This window comes from Parasteatoda tepidariorum, chromosome 6, assembly GCF_982258835.1.
Source record: "Parasteatoda tepidariorum strain Cologne lab strain chromosome 6, Ptep-v5.0, whole genome shotgun sequence".
Lineage (NCBI taxonomy): Eukaryota > Metazoa > Arthropoda > Arachnida > Araneae > Theridiidae > Parasteatoda > Parasteatoda tepidariorum.
The window spans coordinates 32,375,838-32,392,432 of record NC_141760.1 but is presented as its reverse complement, the minus strand read 5'-3'; the positions used below and the strand labels follow the sequence as shown (position 1 = coordinate 32,392,432).

The following is a 16,595-nucleotide window of genomic DNA, read 5'->3' as shown; positions in this document are numbered from 1 at the left end:
ACAACAAACAGCGCAGATTCCATAAACACTCAGTGGTTTGAATTTTCCGAAAAGTGGGAGTGGTGCATGAAAATAAACACAATTTTCTCTTCCAGAAATTCAGCAGAAAACAATCATTTGATAGATATATACCGAAAAACTTGTACCCCTTATCTGTTCCTAGTATTCCGGCTGTTGTACAGAAATTCGAACTCGATTTATGTTGTGATTATAGTTTTTTCTGAATTTCCATAAACTCTTTGACAAATATTTATTACTAAATCAAAAAAAGTTGAATTTATTGTCCAAAGTAAATCAATTTTGAAACTTGCATTACATTTCCACAATTAGAAATGCGCCTCTTGCTTTACAGTTGACTAGACAGTATCTTTCTATTTTGTTATTTTATCACAGAAAATGACAGAAGAACTACGATAGAAGAACTACGTTGCTGATACTTTTCCTTCTCCTGCTAAATCAGGGTAATCACGCTGAACTGATAAAAATTCCCTGAAATCTAAAAATCCGTCATCGTTACGGTCATGATCTTGAAAAATATCATCGATTTGTCCTGAAAAAAATAAATTACATTAATAATCATATCGTAATAATCAGGAAGCGGGGTACTTAACTAATTTGCATGTGTTTCTTTGTTATTGGAATTATAATTACTCCAAAGTATAATACAGAGGAAAGGAAGTGTTTTGTGCTGGCGAACATGTTTCTTAATAAAAAAACGTTAAATAATAATAATTTGTTATAGTATTAATCCTTTGATTAAAGAAAAGATAAGCGTTTCGAATTACTTCGAAATGTTGAAAAGCTTATCCGGCATTTGCAATTCTAAATGATTAGCGCTTTAGGGATGTAAAGTTTAACCCAATCCTCGAAAAAAAAATATTCCAGCTAAACTATTGAAATTTTTACTGTTGTTTAATATTTCACTTGAATGTAATTAGTCCGAATATGTGCTATGCATTGGATAGAACAAAAATCCTCCTTCGTTTTAGCTAGTGTTTAAACCTCATAATTTAGAATGAATTGTCAAATATCCACATAATATTTTTTCAGAAAAATATATTCTATTTACCTCATAAACGTATCAGGTAAACCAAACCGTATCTTTTTTGCTCACATCAAATTTCACCTTCTTTTTTGATTCTAAGAATCAATTTTAGCATCTTACCCCTGAGTCTACGACTTCATCGCTTTTGGTTTGGGTAACAGTCATTTACTTGCGTTTGAGTTTTTATTCAAATATTGACGACGACTGTGAATTCAAAATATTTTCCAGTCAAGAGTGACTTAATTCTATAAAACTCAAGAATGCTTTACTGGAAAAAATGATAAAATTTGCTTAAACCAGGACTTAATAATATTCTTGATTTCAGAAACGTTCTAAAAGATTTCCAGAACTTTTAAGAAAAGCAAGGCAAATGCACATTTTGCTGCCTAAATCACTAGAATGGGAAAGCTCTAATCTTTTATGACAAAATTTTTACGAAACAAAGTTTAAAGAAATGTTAGCTCCTGGTCTAGATACACTTTAATATTATAAACTTTAATAATTGCTGTGATGTTAAATATGGATATAAGTTAACTTACTTAAAAGTTTTACTGTGAAAATTGAAAACTTTTAAGCCAAACAAGAAAATCCTGCATTTTTTCTGTTTTAGTTGTCCTCTGGGTCATTCGATACTTAAAAAAATAGAAATAGCTTAAAAAGAATTGCGGTATCCAAATGGAATAATTAAAAAAAATCCAAATAATTTATAGGCCCTTATGAATTACATGCAAATGAAAAAATTATGCATCAAATCTATTGCTTACGAATATTATTAAAACTTATTATTAGTGACAACCAGTTTCGTATTTCTCGATACCCTAGTATTTATTGCTACAGCTGACTTAAGAAAAAATAAATTCGACTTTGTTTAGCCAAGCAGATATTCAGATTAAAAAAAGCACATGTATAAACGAATGAAAAAAAAATCTTGTCAAATTATTACTTGTTTTTCTATTGAAAGGTCATTAAAAATATATTAGAAGTGTAAACAATATTCGGGAAACGAAGATTCTGGATTTATCCGAAAACGATGTAAAAGCCATTATCCCTTGATGTGTCATTAGGATTTCTTATCTTAAGTCTCTTGTTCAAAGATATTAAAAGATAAGTCATAGCGACGCTATTATTTGTAACTCCTACTCATAGACGGTATAAATGAAAAAAAAAATTATAGTCATAATAGTTAAAAGCAAATTTTCTTGACTAAGAGTTTTAATGTGTTGAAAATTCTTCAATAAATAACTTTTTTTTGTGTAGTCATAAAATGTTCTAAGAAATTAAATAAGTATTTTTATTTGTTTTCAACAAAATACTAAATTGGTATATCCCGTAGTGGCAAGAATATGTAAATAAGGTTGTTTTTCATATCCATAGGTTTTAATTTTGTTAATAATTTTCGAAAAGGAATATAATTCCTAAGGGAAACCCAAACTTAAGGTATATTTTCTTTGTATTTGCTAATTTATTATTTAAATTTAAAATTAGAGTTCGGCAATCTTGACGATAAGCAGAATGTAATATCAAAGAACAAAAAATATTCATTTGAAAAATCCTGGAACGTTTTATTAAACTTTGATTTGGTTTTGCAGATTTAGTTTCCGATTCTAATAAGTTGCGTATGGGTAATTAGTTAATAATATAACTAACTTTTATTTAAAAAAAAAACTTTTTCCTTAATAATAAACCTCAAATTTGGATTAATAATCAAACGTTATGATAGGATAATCAATAATTAAAGAGCATTTGCGTAGCGTTTATCTTACATTAGGAATATTTCGCACTTTTACGTTAACTTCCATACTCTCCCGTACGTAAGCTCGTACGTTACGTTTCGTAAGCTCGTACGTTACGTACGCTCCCGTACGTAAGATGTGAAGCAATTGCGTATTCTCGCGTTAATTTTAGATGCTACGTATCTTTACGTCTTTTTGGGGCAATTAACGCTCGAAAGAAAAGGCTACAAGCACTCTGTTTATAGCTGTTAAATATTGTTTTCTGTTTTAGCCGGCCTTCAAACCATGGACATGGAATGCGAATTTGAAGAAATGTGTTCGTGAAATTTAGAAATGAATCGTGCTATATTACCACTAACTTACCTATGTAGTTTAAAGCCAACTTTTGTAAGTTATGGTTATTTGTGAACTTCATGCAGAAACAAAATTTCTTCAATCTTTTACTACAAATCTGAATTATAAGCTGCCTTCTTCATCACTGAATTCATCAAAATCTACCATTTTTTTCTGCTCACTACACTTTCATGAAGAGAAACTCATCTTGAATCGTATGCCATAGCTTTGTAGATACGTCCATTGTAAATTTTTGTTTTGATTTTATCGTCAAAGTTAAAATGATATCTCACTACGTTAGCATTTTTAACTTATGGCTTTTTACAAAATCCCTTATTTTTCTTTACGTAAATTTAATATTTTCTTACGGGCCCATGCGCATTTCACCAAAGGTGATGCATGCGCAATGAGCAATTATTTAAAACCTTAAGTACTGGAGCGTATGGAAGTTAGCGTAAATTCTTGAAATCTTCCTATTAACCGTAATGCTTTTCTACCTTTTATTGACCGGAGATTTGTTGGAAAATGTTTTGCGCATGCGCTGTGAAGTACAAATAGCGTTAACGTTAGAGTTTAGGGAAGCCATCACTCTACGTAAAATCATTCCAATATTATAGGTAAATACCTTTAATTCAAGGATCTGAAATATTTTGGAGGTAAACAGTACCTTAACTTTTATTAATTTAATGCTGATGAGAACCAAAGAAATCATGTGAGAAAACTAAATACTGCCATGTGCTTTTTGGCCCATAAGAATACGTATACAATCGAAAAGGGTTTTGCGTCCTAACCATTTATGTTATATTACATGGATGCTATGGAAAAAAATACACAGGGATTTCAAAGCTATAGAGAATATACAGTAACGCGCGAACATAGATTTTTAAAAAATTTAACTATACAGCCCACATCGAATAATGCTTTTGTATCATGTATAGTTACATGAAAAAACAAATATACAATAACAATTTTTTTGATCTCATTTAAACAAATACTTTAGCGTGCCTAATTTGTTTGTGGGGGATTTCAAATAGGAAATTGGTTTTTCTTCTAAGGATACAGATTTTTTAAATGTTATTTTTAGTCAATTTTTATCGAAGTGCACAAGCTTAAAAACGTCATAAATAACAAGAGGTTGTATGTATGTTACGACAAACTTCTAGGGGAGTTCCGAATTAAAATTGCTTGGGAACTTCTGTCCGGCAATGTTATTGCAGGCGGCTAGGAGCTCTTCCTTATTATGACCTGTTTTAAAGCACCTGAAGAAACAGCATAAGAGGGAATCTTCCTTGCAGGTATTTACGACATACGCAAATTTCAGTTCATATGCAATTTTAATCTTGATGATACGCTTTAAAACCCCCAGAAGTCAATCTCTACATTTACACGATCCACTGTTATCCATAACGTTTTTAAACTTGCATATTTCGACACAAGAATAGACAAAAAACATCATTAAGGAAGCTGAAGTTTAAAGAGAAAAATCGATTGCAGATTTTAAATCTGCGACGTGAAAATATCCAGGATCCGCTAAAAAATCTCATGCACTGGGGGAAAAATGTCCTTTACTGTTATAATTTTAAGAACCATTTCAGGTAATTGTTGCTGTCTCGATGTAAATCATGCTTTTAAAAATAAAAGTATTGGATCTCCAGATATAAAAAACGAAAAATACGATCATCTATAGTAAATATAAATTTAGTTTTTTCTTTTGAAGTAAGCTAACAAAAATTAAGATTTTTTTTTTGTTCTCCGACAAAGAAAAGTTTAAAACTTTATTTTCTTACGATAATTTTTCTTTTACTTTCTTTCACTATAAATGATAATATTACTGAAGTAGGCTCTCTTTACAATAAATATATATGCAAAAATAAATCACTATTTCACAACGTAATTACTTTCTATATCTTCATTTTGCTTTTCTTTAGTTTTTGAATCATGGTGTTCATGATCTGATTCGTGGCCTAAGGCAATAAAGAGTTCCAAACCATCCAGTTTATTATTGCTATCATAATCATGGACCCTACAAGAAAAGAAAATAGAAACATCGATTATTGGTTATTGTAGGAGGTTTTATAATAAATTCCGTAATTGTGGTGCAAAATAATATTAGGAAAAATCATTCTCCAAATTTTTAATTTCATATCGAAACGAAGTTATAACATTGCTTACCAGAATATTTCCTTAATCAAAATGAAAAATACTTAGGATTTTCGGAACAAGCCTGAATTTTCCACTTTTTTTTCTTGCAATAATTTTTTTTAAGCGAAATATATTAAGCAAAATATAAAATTCTAGTTTTCAGGTAAAAGCATGTTGAATTTAAAATGACAGTAAGAATATAACGCTAGTATAAATGAAATGTATTATTTTGGTCTTTTAGCTTACACAAATATTTTAATCTTCATTAATGAAAATTTTTTTTTTCAATTTTTTATCCTAACTTTAGGTTGGGTTATTATGCAGATTCCGATATATTAGATGAATTTTTATGTGGCTTCTATAGAACCTAAATGTTACATTTCAATAAAAAAATGCTGTTACTTAATTATTTAAACTGAAAAGTAAAATTCCTTGCATTTAGGCTTTAAAAAATTTAAATTTATGTGTTAGACTAAGAAAAATCAAGGAAGAGATTTTATTGACTCATTGCAAAAAACCTTTATATTTTTAAATTCAACAAGTTTTTTTTGTAACTATTTGACTTGCACAACGACCGACTTTGAAGTGGTTTGAGTTTTAAATTTGAAAAATAAATTTTTTCGTCATATACTTTATTATGCGTGAATGCTTTTAATCTTTAATCTCAGTTTTCCCTTGACGCATTAATATGAGGTTTGTAGTTGAGGAAACATTTTCATCATGCCTTTGAGAGTTCACGTTTCATCACAAATTACATGATTTTTTGACGAAATGGTTCTTGAATGATCTCAAAATTAGCGAAACGCTGCTGAAGAGTATTCTGAATTATCATTGTGAGAGATTTATTTTTGAGAGTGCTTAAAAAATTAATAAAAGCTACAAAACAGAGAATATGCATAAGCAAAAAATAAACGAAAAACACTATTATATATTTTTGGATTTTTTGTTTGCTTTAAAATAAATAAAAAATTCTAAAATGCTTTTTTCTTTTGCTTTTTAGGTCCTTTACTTTGAAACATTAAAATATATTTCAAACATACTTTCTCGATAATTTAATATTTTTATTCAATGAAGTTATTCAAAAAAGACATTGTTATATTGAAAACTATGAATCTACTGTGATAAGTGAATTAAGTTATGATTTTAGTCCCTAACAATTGGTTTTTATAAAACTTCTACACATAGTTTATAATCATTTTAAGTACAAACCATTAAATCTGATTGAATTAAAGGCTAGTATGATTAATGTATGTTCCCAAAAATTTTGATTCTTATAATGTTAAATGGAACTTCATATTACATAAATTTCTGACTTAAGGAAAATCATTTTTCAAAACTCTTTTCACGTTTGATAAGCTGGAATAGTCAATAAAACTCTTAATTTACTTATTATTCTTTTTTTCACCCAACCTTACATTCCACTTTTTTTTCATCTCTTTTCTTAAGCTTTTCTAAAAATATTCATTTTGGACAAAATGTAATATTTGCATTCATTAATCTTAGATTTTGTTATCATTACTTTTAGTGCTTCGAAAAGTTCAGTTTAAAAATTAAAAAAAAGTTTAATATTTCTGCTTTAAAAGGTCACTAACAGGTTCTAAATATTAAGATCTTTTTCTTGAGCTTGAACTAGCTAATAGTTTTTAACTTTATACAAAAATATCGATAGTAAGTAAGTGCATAAGCAAATATTAAATAAATAAATAAATAAATAATAAATAATAAAAAAATATTAAATAAATAAATAATAAATTAATATTTAATAAATAAATAATAAATAAATAAATAATAAATAAATATTAAATAAATAAATATTAAATAAATAATTATTAAATAAATAAATAATAAATAAATAAATAAATTAAAATAGAAAGCAAACAAATAAAAAAAATAAAACTGTTTTTGATAGCCTTTTATTTAAAATGCAGATTATTAAAGTTATTTATAAATATACACGGCGCCCTGTGGCTAAGTTTTAGCGCTACTCGCTGTCGTGCTGCAGGTCCTTGGTTCGATCCTCGGGCCAAGTAGGGTTGACTTAGAATTTACTCCCTTCAGAGGGTCCATACAATGAGTACCAAGCATGCTTGGGAACTAAACACTGAGGGCTCCGCCTTGGGCTGACTACCCAACCGAAACATGAGCCCAAAGGTCAAGAAAACTGAGATGGGCGCAGTAGGCCTTAGCCCTCTATGAGCTGTCGCTGAGTTCAGTTTAGTATAAATATATACTTGATATGAAATGATTAGTTTGACTAAAATTTTAATTTCTTTAAAAAGGGTCCAGATTTTGTTGTTTTTTTCCCTAATAAAATTTACTCTAGATCAATAGGTGCAAATTAATAGAGACAATATTAAAACAAAAATCGTTCTATGCAAATAATGATATGTTTTTACTCACACTCTGCCTTTATGCAGGGTGTTTCGTAATGACCGACATTATTACGCGTTTTACAATCCAATAAAAAATGAAAAAAAAAAATATAATACACTCACTGAGGGTCGTAAATTAATATATAATCTAGGGAAAAATTAAAATCTGACATGCGACAATTCCTTTGAAATCTAACCAATCACAGTAGAGGAATCCGAATGTAATAAAAATCAAAATAAGTTTGATTGAAGGTTAAAATTTTAATAATTGTCTTTCAATACTCTCTGTTTCTAACCGCTGTTCTAATGTCTGTTTCTAACCGCAATCAAATGTGTCGTGTTGTTTATTACATACGTTTCCTATACTGTGATTTGTCAGATATCGATAACGTTTTTGTCTTTCCTCACTTTAATATTAATTTGTGACCAATGTGGCAAACCTTTTTTTTTCTTTTTGATAATGATTCTAAAAATACATTTTGTAAAATACTAAGAGAGAATAACATTGTGAATAGCAATATGCCCATAGAAAGCTTTTAATTTTAAAGTTTTTTCATGCAAGATCTTTTATTTATTCTAAACGTAAGAAATATATGTAATTCAGGTAAATTGGTGGTAAATTGGTTCACCTAAATTTACTAGCTTCAAAATTGAGGTTATGTTTAATGTATGTTAATGTAAGTGTTAATTTTAAAAATACATATTAAGGATGATCTTTATGTAATACCCTGTATAGATTGATGAATGCAGTATATCTTTTTATATTAGCAGTGACCGCTTGAAGAGGTATTCACAACTATAAAGATTAATGCATAGTTTTTCGATTTTTTTTTTCATTATGGAACTTTATATAAAATGTTTCATGAGATAAATTTCAATTATTTAAAATTTCATTTTCATTATATAAATTTATTTATCCTGAGCTGTTTTCTCGTAAAATCCATTGTACTTTAAACTTCTCCATTTAGATACGAGTACGCATGAATCTGTGCAAATAAATATGAATCCGAAGTTTTCATCTTGTTGAACTCAATAGATTTTATAGTCATAATGTTCGAAGTGTAAGAAAATTTTCTAATTGTAAAGGGAATTTGTATCAAATGCAGGGTGACTGATAAATAACTTAGCGAATATGTGAACTCTTGGTAAATGAAATTCCTCAAAAAAGAAATAGCATGCGAACCATTCAAAATAGTGTTTGAAACGTTTACCCGTTTATAACGGTTACTGTTGCACTTACAGAATTTTAATATTTAAAAGGATATCACTTACTTTCTTTCGTCATAAAAATGATACTGACAGTAAGAAAAAAGAATCTTTAAAGGGATTCAGACTGACATTTTTATCATCAAAATTGACGGTGCTAGGCAGAGATGAAGAAAAGTTTATTTCATAAGTTTTTGGCATGTTAGCAATTCAACGCACAATGGCTAGCATGCTGCATTTTGTTAATTGGCTTTGCCTATAGTCGCCATTATTTGTGTTTAAAATATCGTATATCTTTATTTTAAGTTTTTTTTTCCTACTGTGAAGATGATGTTTTGACAAAAAAAAGAGTGGAAGCGAAAAATTCTTAAATTCTGCCTTTGTAAGCCTAATTGTCTAATCACATTACACAATTAATTCTTAAGACACATATGACCCGAGAAAAGTTTGAATGCAAAATAAGAAAATTAAGATGTAACGAAAAAAAATTAAACTATTTGACGTGAGAGAGTAAGTCGAATAAAATCCAATGAATAATACTTACGCAAAATATTGAAAATCCATTTTATCATCTGTGAACAAAGCAGTTAAAGGACCGAATATATCGGCAAAATCAAACTTCAAGTGTCTAGACAAAAGGAAAAAATTAATATTTCAGAACAACTCGTTGAAGAAAAAAATTAGGTATTATTTTGCATAGAATTTTTCAACAGCTATTCAGGATATTTAAATCTAATACATATATTATGCATGCTTGCATAATATTTCAATAAAGAGATTTTCCTTTTATAATATTCGTAATCTTTTAGGCTCCTAATGTATTTTGCAGATAAATAATCATAACCATAATTTAATTGCTCTGTTAGCTTGAAGAAATAAAGAGAAACGTTTTTGTATGGAAACATATTACTTTGCTTTGTATTAATTATGAAACTTCTCTTTCGCTTTTATTTTATTCGTATTTTTCTTTTAAATAAATACGAAGCATATTTTTTTTAAAAATATGTTTCGCATATTTATGTTGTGGCATATTTTAGTTAGTTTATTAATGCAGCATGTTTAAAAGGAATTGTTTTAAAAATTTGAAATAAAGTAATTTTTTAAAATACTGATTCGCATAATATTTTGACTTAAATACTAATATTTATTAATTAAATGATAGCCTAATATGCATTAATTAAAAATTAAACTTACAAAAAAGCATAATAAATCAAAGAAAGTTCATGTAATTCGTTATATGATTTGGTAATCAAAGTAAGGTACCAAAAATATGTTATTTACTAAGACTGTCGAAAAAAAAACCAAAAATATATTATTAGAATATATATAATTATTAATTGAATAATTGAAAATATATATATTTAATGTATGTGAATGTAATTCGTGCAGTGAAGCTTGTGTCTTTCCTCAGATGGACATCTTTAAAGTGGAGAAACCGTCAATACGAAGAGTTGTTGTTTTATAAACGAAAGGACAAGTCTGTTTTCTGTTTTAAAAGAGAAATAGTCCTTTTTAAGCCCGGAAATTTTGAACCATAAATTTATTTAAGAAGAACCGTCGAAAATGTAATAATCTGCTTTATTTTTTATATTTTTTTAAAAGTTTAAAATGGCTGATTAAAAAACATGTAGTTTAAGACAGTGAATGGCTAGATTTGCTTCAAAATTTAATCCAAGTGCAAGAATTTCTCGAATCACAATATGTGGCTCGCGAGCCACAAACTATTAGAATTTTCATTCCAAAATTGTGCTAAAATAAGCGGTAGCCGTTTGTCCACCCAACTAACCGTAAAATTTACTGTAAATAAATTTTTTTACCTTTCCGTTTTTGAAACCGTTTACTACTAATATGGTTATAAGACCATGGATACAAAACCATATAGGTTTTCAACCATTTGCAACTACCGTGATTTCAAAAAGAGAAATTGAATTGTGAAATGTCTAGCAAAAAAGAAATTTAACTGGTCATTGGAGTTAGGCTTTATGTTAGGTAATTGGCATTGGAGAGAGCAGAACTCAAATTGGGAGAGTAGGACACTAAAAAAATAACTAAGGGCACTAAGGAAATATTTTGATTGAACTAAATTGTGTTGAAAGCTGGGTCTTGAACTCCCATTGTCATGATACTGGTAGATTAACCTTTACGGTTATAATTTGTACGATGTTGTTGCACTAGGTGAGCTTAGTTGGTTGCGATAAAATTCCGTGAATTATTAGGTGAGAGCTGTTAATAAACAGTTTTTCTCGCAATTAAAAATTTGAATACCATCTAATTTATGGTTATTTGACTGTTTTGTTTTAATATGATAAAATAACAAGTAAATAAATTCTTATTTAACCATTTTTTCTGAGAAATTTCTAATTGTGCAGTTTGCATAAAACTGTTTTGAGAGATGAAATCTATATTTCAGTAGTTTATATTATTGTTAAGTATAAGTGGTGAAGTTTTTATACCCCAATCCAGCAAGCGTTAAAATAGTGATCAAAATTATTTCTTAGGAATTATTATTTCTATCTAATTTCTGAAAGAATTACGTCGTTCAGTACAACAATTTCTAAAAAACTAATATTTTCGTATATTTTCTCAGAAATTCCTCGATCATGAATTTTATTTTATATGAATAAGATTATTAACGATTCACTTGTAAAAATTTCCCGGAAAAATGGCCAAATAAAAATTGATTTAATTGGTAATTTACCATATTTAAATAAAACAGTAGAAAAAAAACACAAATAACATGGATTCAAACTGTTAACTGTGAAAAAAAAACATTAACACTTCGCTCCTGATACGGTTGAACAACCAGTATTTAATCGCACCAACTAAGTCCACCTAATGAAGCCACTTAATGCCCTGCAGCTGGATACATATATTACAGTCGGGAGGGCTAATCCGTCAGTCTCATGACCGATAGAATAGGGGTCCGAATCCCACCTTTGACACCACAATATTTCCTCCATTACCTTCAAAACATGAAAAGTTTCCAGGGTCCTGTACTCTCCAATTTGTGTCCTGCAATGTTCAATGCCATTACCTAACTAAAAGCTTAGCTACAATGTCTAGTTAAATTTCCATTTTATGTTTTTGAAACTATGCTAGTTGTAAGTGGTAAAAAAAACCAAATGGTTTCAAAACCATGAAGATTAAAAATGATTTTTACCGTAAGTTTTAAGGTTAATTGACGGACATGTTACAGCCAATTATTTTACCATAATTTTAGAAGGAAAATTCCAACAACGTAAATTTTTTAAGATATAGAGCAGAAAATTTTAAATCACTATAATTTTAACTTTTAAAAGCTATAAAACATATTTTTTATTGCACTCAGAAATGATTAATATATTCTCAGACTATAAGATAGAAACTTCGATTCAGATAATTAGTTACGATATACACTGTTAGAAATTTTTCTGAAAAAAATGGTTTGATAACAATCTATTTAATAGTTATTTTATTATATTCAAACAAAACGTTCAAATACCATAAATAAGATGGTATTGAAATTGTAAACAGTGGGAAAAACCGTTTATTAAATGCTTTTATCTAATATAGTTAAACAACCAGAGTCTTATCACACCAACTGGGCCCACCTAATAAGCTCAGTTCCTTGAAACTGTGTACGTGTTATAGCCGAGAGAGTTAATCTGTAAATATCATGCTTGACTGACAGAACGAGGATTCGAGCCCCAGCGTTGATACCACAATATTTCCTCCCTTTCCTTCAATATGTTAAAAGTTTCCAGTGTCCTGTATTCCCAACCCTTATGCCCAATACCTAACAAAAAGCTTAGCTCCAATGTCCACTTAATTTTCAAATGGTTTTGAAACCATTCTGGTGGTAAATGGTAAAAAACCGCATACTTTTTTTATTCATGTTTTTTTACTATACTAGTTATAAACGGTTTAAAACCGTAAATTTAAAAAGTATTCTTAAACGTAGACTTTACTGTTAACTAGATGGACAGGCTGCTGCTTGTTATTTTACCGTATTTTAGACTGAAAATTCTAGCAATGCAGTGTATCTTAGGTAGTTTTTGAATATTTAGTCTTGGATTTATTTATTGATTTTTCGATATCATCATTGTTTCTTGCATAACAATAGCAAACTAAATCCATATATAATGCAAAATGCAAAACAAAATGTACAAAAAAAATTTGAAAAATTAAATGAAAAATCTCAATACTTGACACCTTTTTTTAAAACTTTTCCAGCAAACAAATAACGTAATAAAATTGTCTCCACAAATCAGATTAAAGATCATTTCACAATAAATCATTAATTAGAAGATACTGATGTAGATGATATTCATGCTTGGCACTGTTTCTAAAACAATCTATTTGGTCTAGTGACTTTTTCCAATCTTGAACAAGTGATTTTAAATTAAAATCAGTGAATAATACTTATCAAAATCCAACTCCAGATTGCTAATGATGGTTGGTTGATTTTTGAATTTAATTGACATTGTTATTCCTTATTGGCGTTCATTCGAAAAGATTGAAATTCATGTGACTTACACTTTTTAATTTTAATCCATAGGTATTATAAATTAAATGTTGCAGTATCGATAGCAGTCCATAGATTGCTTACTTCGGAGACTTTGTTGACATTGTTATTCACTCTTCTTGGCAAAGTTTACAAAGGATTGAAATCTTTCTGATAAAATGATTTTATTTTCTATGTATAGCTATTATTAATTAAAAGTATCTATAGCAGGTTCAAGAACCGTTTTCTGTTTGTTGTATAATGATTGGAATTTCACGCTTGTTATTGTTTTATTTTCAGTGCTCATATGCTTAAAAATGTTTATACAGTGATAGATGGAATTTGATACATTCGATTTTCTGATAAAGGGATAATCAAAATTAAGAAAATATCAAAATACGTTTTAAATAGGCTCTCTTTTAAAAATGATTATCGACAATAGCTTTCCTCATCAGAAAAAACACTTGAATGTGATTTGAAATTACAGTTTTACATAAATAATTAAGTTAACTTAAAACAGATGTACCTTTACTGAAAAACACACAAACATTGGAAAGATTTTTAAATTAATCACAATTAAAAAAATTGAACAGATAACAGCACTTACTCCTTATCTACTTTTATTTTTCTTTTTGATTCATTTATTTTTGCATAACTGAAAGGCAGACATATCAGTATGAGGAATCTCCAGATCATTATAAAAACCTGCATTAAAAGTCAAAAAAAAAAGATGTATAACTACTCAAATAACTATATATGGAGCTGATAAGATTAGCAAAATGAAGTATTTAATAAGCAGGACTTTTTAAATTATTAAATTTGAAATTCTTTAATTCTTTTCTCGTAGTCAATCCATATAATGTTATTTTTTCAATTTAATCATTTTGGAAAGTTCTCTAAATTTTGCTTCATGGTAAAAATAGCGATAAGTTTTATGTGACATCATCCCATTTACATGACTGTCGAGGGTGAACCAAGGCCCTTCTATTAAAAATTCCTCTAGGACAATTTATTTTTAAACCTGGACTGCCATTTTTCTATCCCCAATTATTATAAAAGTGGTTGGTGCGCATGCGTATATCTCGCACCTATTGAGCTGTTTCGGTGATAGCTCTGCGACTGGTACGGCCTTCAAAACTATCAGTGGTGGGACACCAGACAGAGTTTGACACTATTGGTGTCCAGGTAGAGGATTATGTGGACTACTCCAACACATAAGAATTCCTTGAACAAAATTTAATGAAGTCCTGCATGTAATACTCTAGAAACGATTTAAAACATTTTGATAACTGAAACAGAACCAAGGTAAAGCTTGAGGACTCAAGCTAGTTGGAAAAGCGTTGGCATTTTAAAATTAAGGAGAAATTGTGCCTGAATTAGTCTGGGAGCCATAGGAAAAAAAATTTATCGGCTGGCAAATTTTTTTATTAAAGTGTGAGCTCCTTTTGTTTCAGTAAATAATGTCAGAAAAGGATTCATCCAAAGTACATCACAAACACGCTATTACTCATACTTTCATTTCATATACAATAATCAGTAAGCAATTATATTAAAGAAAACCCCCTTTCTTGCATCCAGTTTCGAAAAACAACGATGAGTATAGATTGAGTGTAATGAGTGCATGCATTTGGTTGCAGGTAAAGTTTGCATACTTGTAATATATTAAAAAGGAGAAAGAAGGAAAATAAAATCACTTTTTTTTAACATTCAAAATTATTGTTTTCTATTAACTTCAAAATCAATTCAAATAGCCCCTTAACTATCTTTTCTTGAATCTATACAGCGCAATTGATACTTGATTCAAGCGCAAAGAGTATGTCTTTTAATAGTTTTGTCATAAATATGTACAGCTACACGTCTTTATTTTTCATTGTATTTATTTTTCTTGAAAAAACAATGCAATTTTATCGCTATCAAAATTTCTGAATTCGACGAAGTTCCTAAAAAATCAGAAATTAGAGCGTATGCTTTTAAAAAGTCTATTTGAACAAGCAAAATGCAATTTTTATGCATTCTGCTTACATATTTGATGAATTAATTTGTTACAGTATCACTTATTGGTCAAAAAGGAATTTTGTTGTCTTAACTGCTACAATGTCAATACAATCAGCCTGCTACAATGTCAAAAAAATGGTATATAGTTACCACCATTTCTAGAGTCAAGTTAAACTAATTTTTTACAGTACATGTAGTCACATTTTCATTTACTTTTTCACTGTTACAGTTTTATTTATTCATTTATTTCCTGTTTGTTTGTTTGGTGGGAACACATATTTTCATGCATATTAGAATCAATTCGGTGAATTCATAGCAAAAAAAGTTCGTTTAAAATACAAGCACGTTTTTAGTAATATATTCGCATTAATTCTTTCAAACAGTTGTTATTTTGTCAGTATTATATAATATGTTTTGACGATAACTACAGTTGTGTATCTTTTGTTTACATCATCACCATAAATGGCATTGCAAAAATGGTTGCTTAGTTAATTTTACCAAGATCGGTACCAAAGCACTTCGGAAAAAAATACCGATATTTTAGGTGTTCCAATAGAGCTAGAAACACGGTAAATTTTACCATACTCTGCTTTTAACCATACTTTTTTTCGCAGTGAATATAAAACAATTGCATATATATATATATATATATATATATATATATATATATATATATATATATATATATATATATATATATATATATAAAATAAAAGGATTTAAGCGACATAAAAATAAAAAATATTCTAAATGGATAATGAAAACTACATTCGAATGAAATAGTGCATTTGTTTTTGTACACGTTTCTTAATTCAAAAGATTTACTCACCTTTCTAAAGTAATCCTGTTGAGCGATGTTAGTTGAATAAGTTAATTACATAGCATTTAAATTAAAAGCGTTACTAACAGCAACACACCAGAAGAACAATAAAACAAACAACTTAATGCATTAAAATAAAAGCAATAAAATAGGCAATGATAAACGAGCTGTTTTATTTCAAATTCGGCATTGAATAGAGGCGAAGCAACAAGCAAAAGAATGGCTTATCACATGGGGTGGCTTATAACATCCTGAATATGCTTCCGTTTCCTTATTTAAATCGCCTAATAATTTAAACATCAAAGATAGGAATGGGTCGAAATTTCCGTACATTCTAGCTATATAAAAAAAGGGAAGTGTAATTTTTATCGCTCTTTATTTCATTGCTTTCAGTTTTAATTTTCTTTGAATTAGATTAATGTCTTGTTTTAAGCATGATCAATTTGTAATTTCTTAAAATAACTTT

At 28.7% G+C, this 16,595-nt stretch overlaps 1 protein-coding gene across 1 annotated transcript; it reads right to left on the bottom strand.

Moving 5' to 3' along the window:
• Window positions 1-249: 249 nt before the first annotated feature.
• Window positions 250-16,382, bottom strand: LOC107453112 (multiple coagulation factor deficiency protein 2 homolog). The gene is made up of 5 exons (XM_016069802.5): window positions 16,139-16,382; window positions 13,922-14,019; window positions 9,376-9,459; window positions 5,010-5,134; window positions 250-550 (listed from the first exon to the last, which is right to left on the bottom strand). The coding sequence occupies exons 2-5, from the start codon at window positions 14,008-14,010 to the stop codon at window positions 423-425; spliced, it is 426 nt and encodes a 141-aa protein (XP_015925288.3). The 5' UTR covers window positions 14,011-14,019; window positions 16,139-16,382; the 3' UTR covers window positions 250-422.
• Between the last annotated feature and the right edge of the window lie 213 nt (window positions 16,383-16,595).

What these genes read in the sequence shown, in the direction of transcription:
- LOC107453112 (XM_016069802.5), bottom strand. Translation starts at nt 14,010, where the DNA reads ATGATCTGGAGATTCCTCATACTGATATGTCTGCCTTTCAGTTATGCA. An exon ending in ATGGATTTTCAATATTTTGC is followed by an intron (nt 5,135 to 9,375) that starts GTAAGTATTATT and finishes CTTTTCTTGTAG; the next exon opens with GGTCCATGATTATGATAGCA. An exon ending in GCAAAATGAAGATATAGAAA is followed by an intron (nt 551 to 5,009) that starts GTAATTACGTTG and finishes TATTTTTTTCAG; the next exon opens with GACAAATCGATGATATTTTT.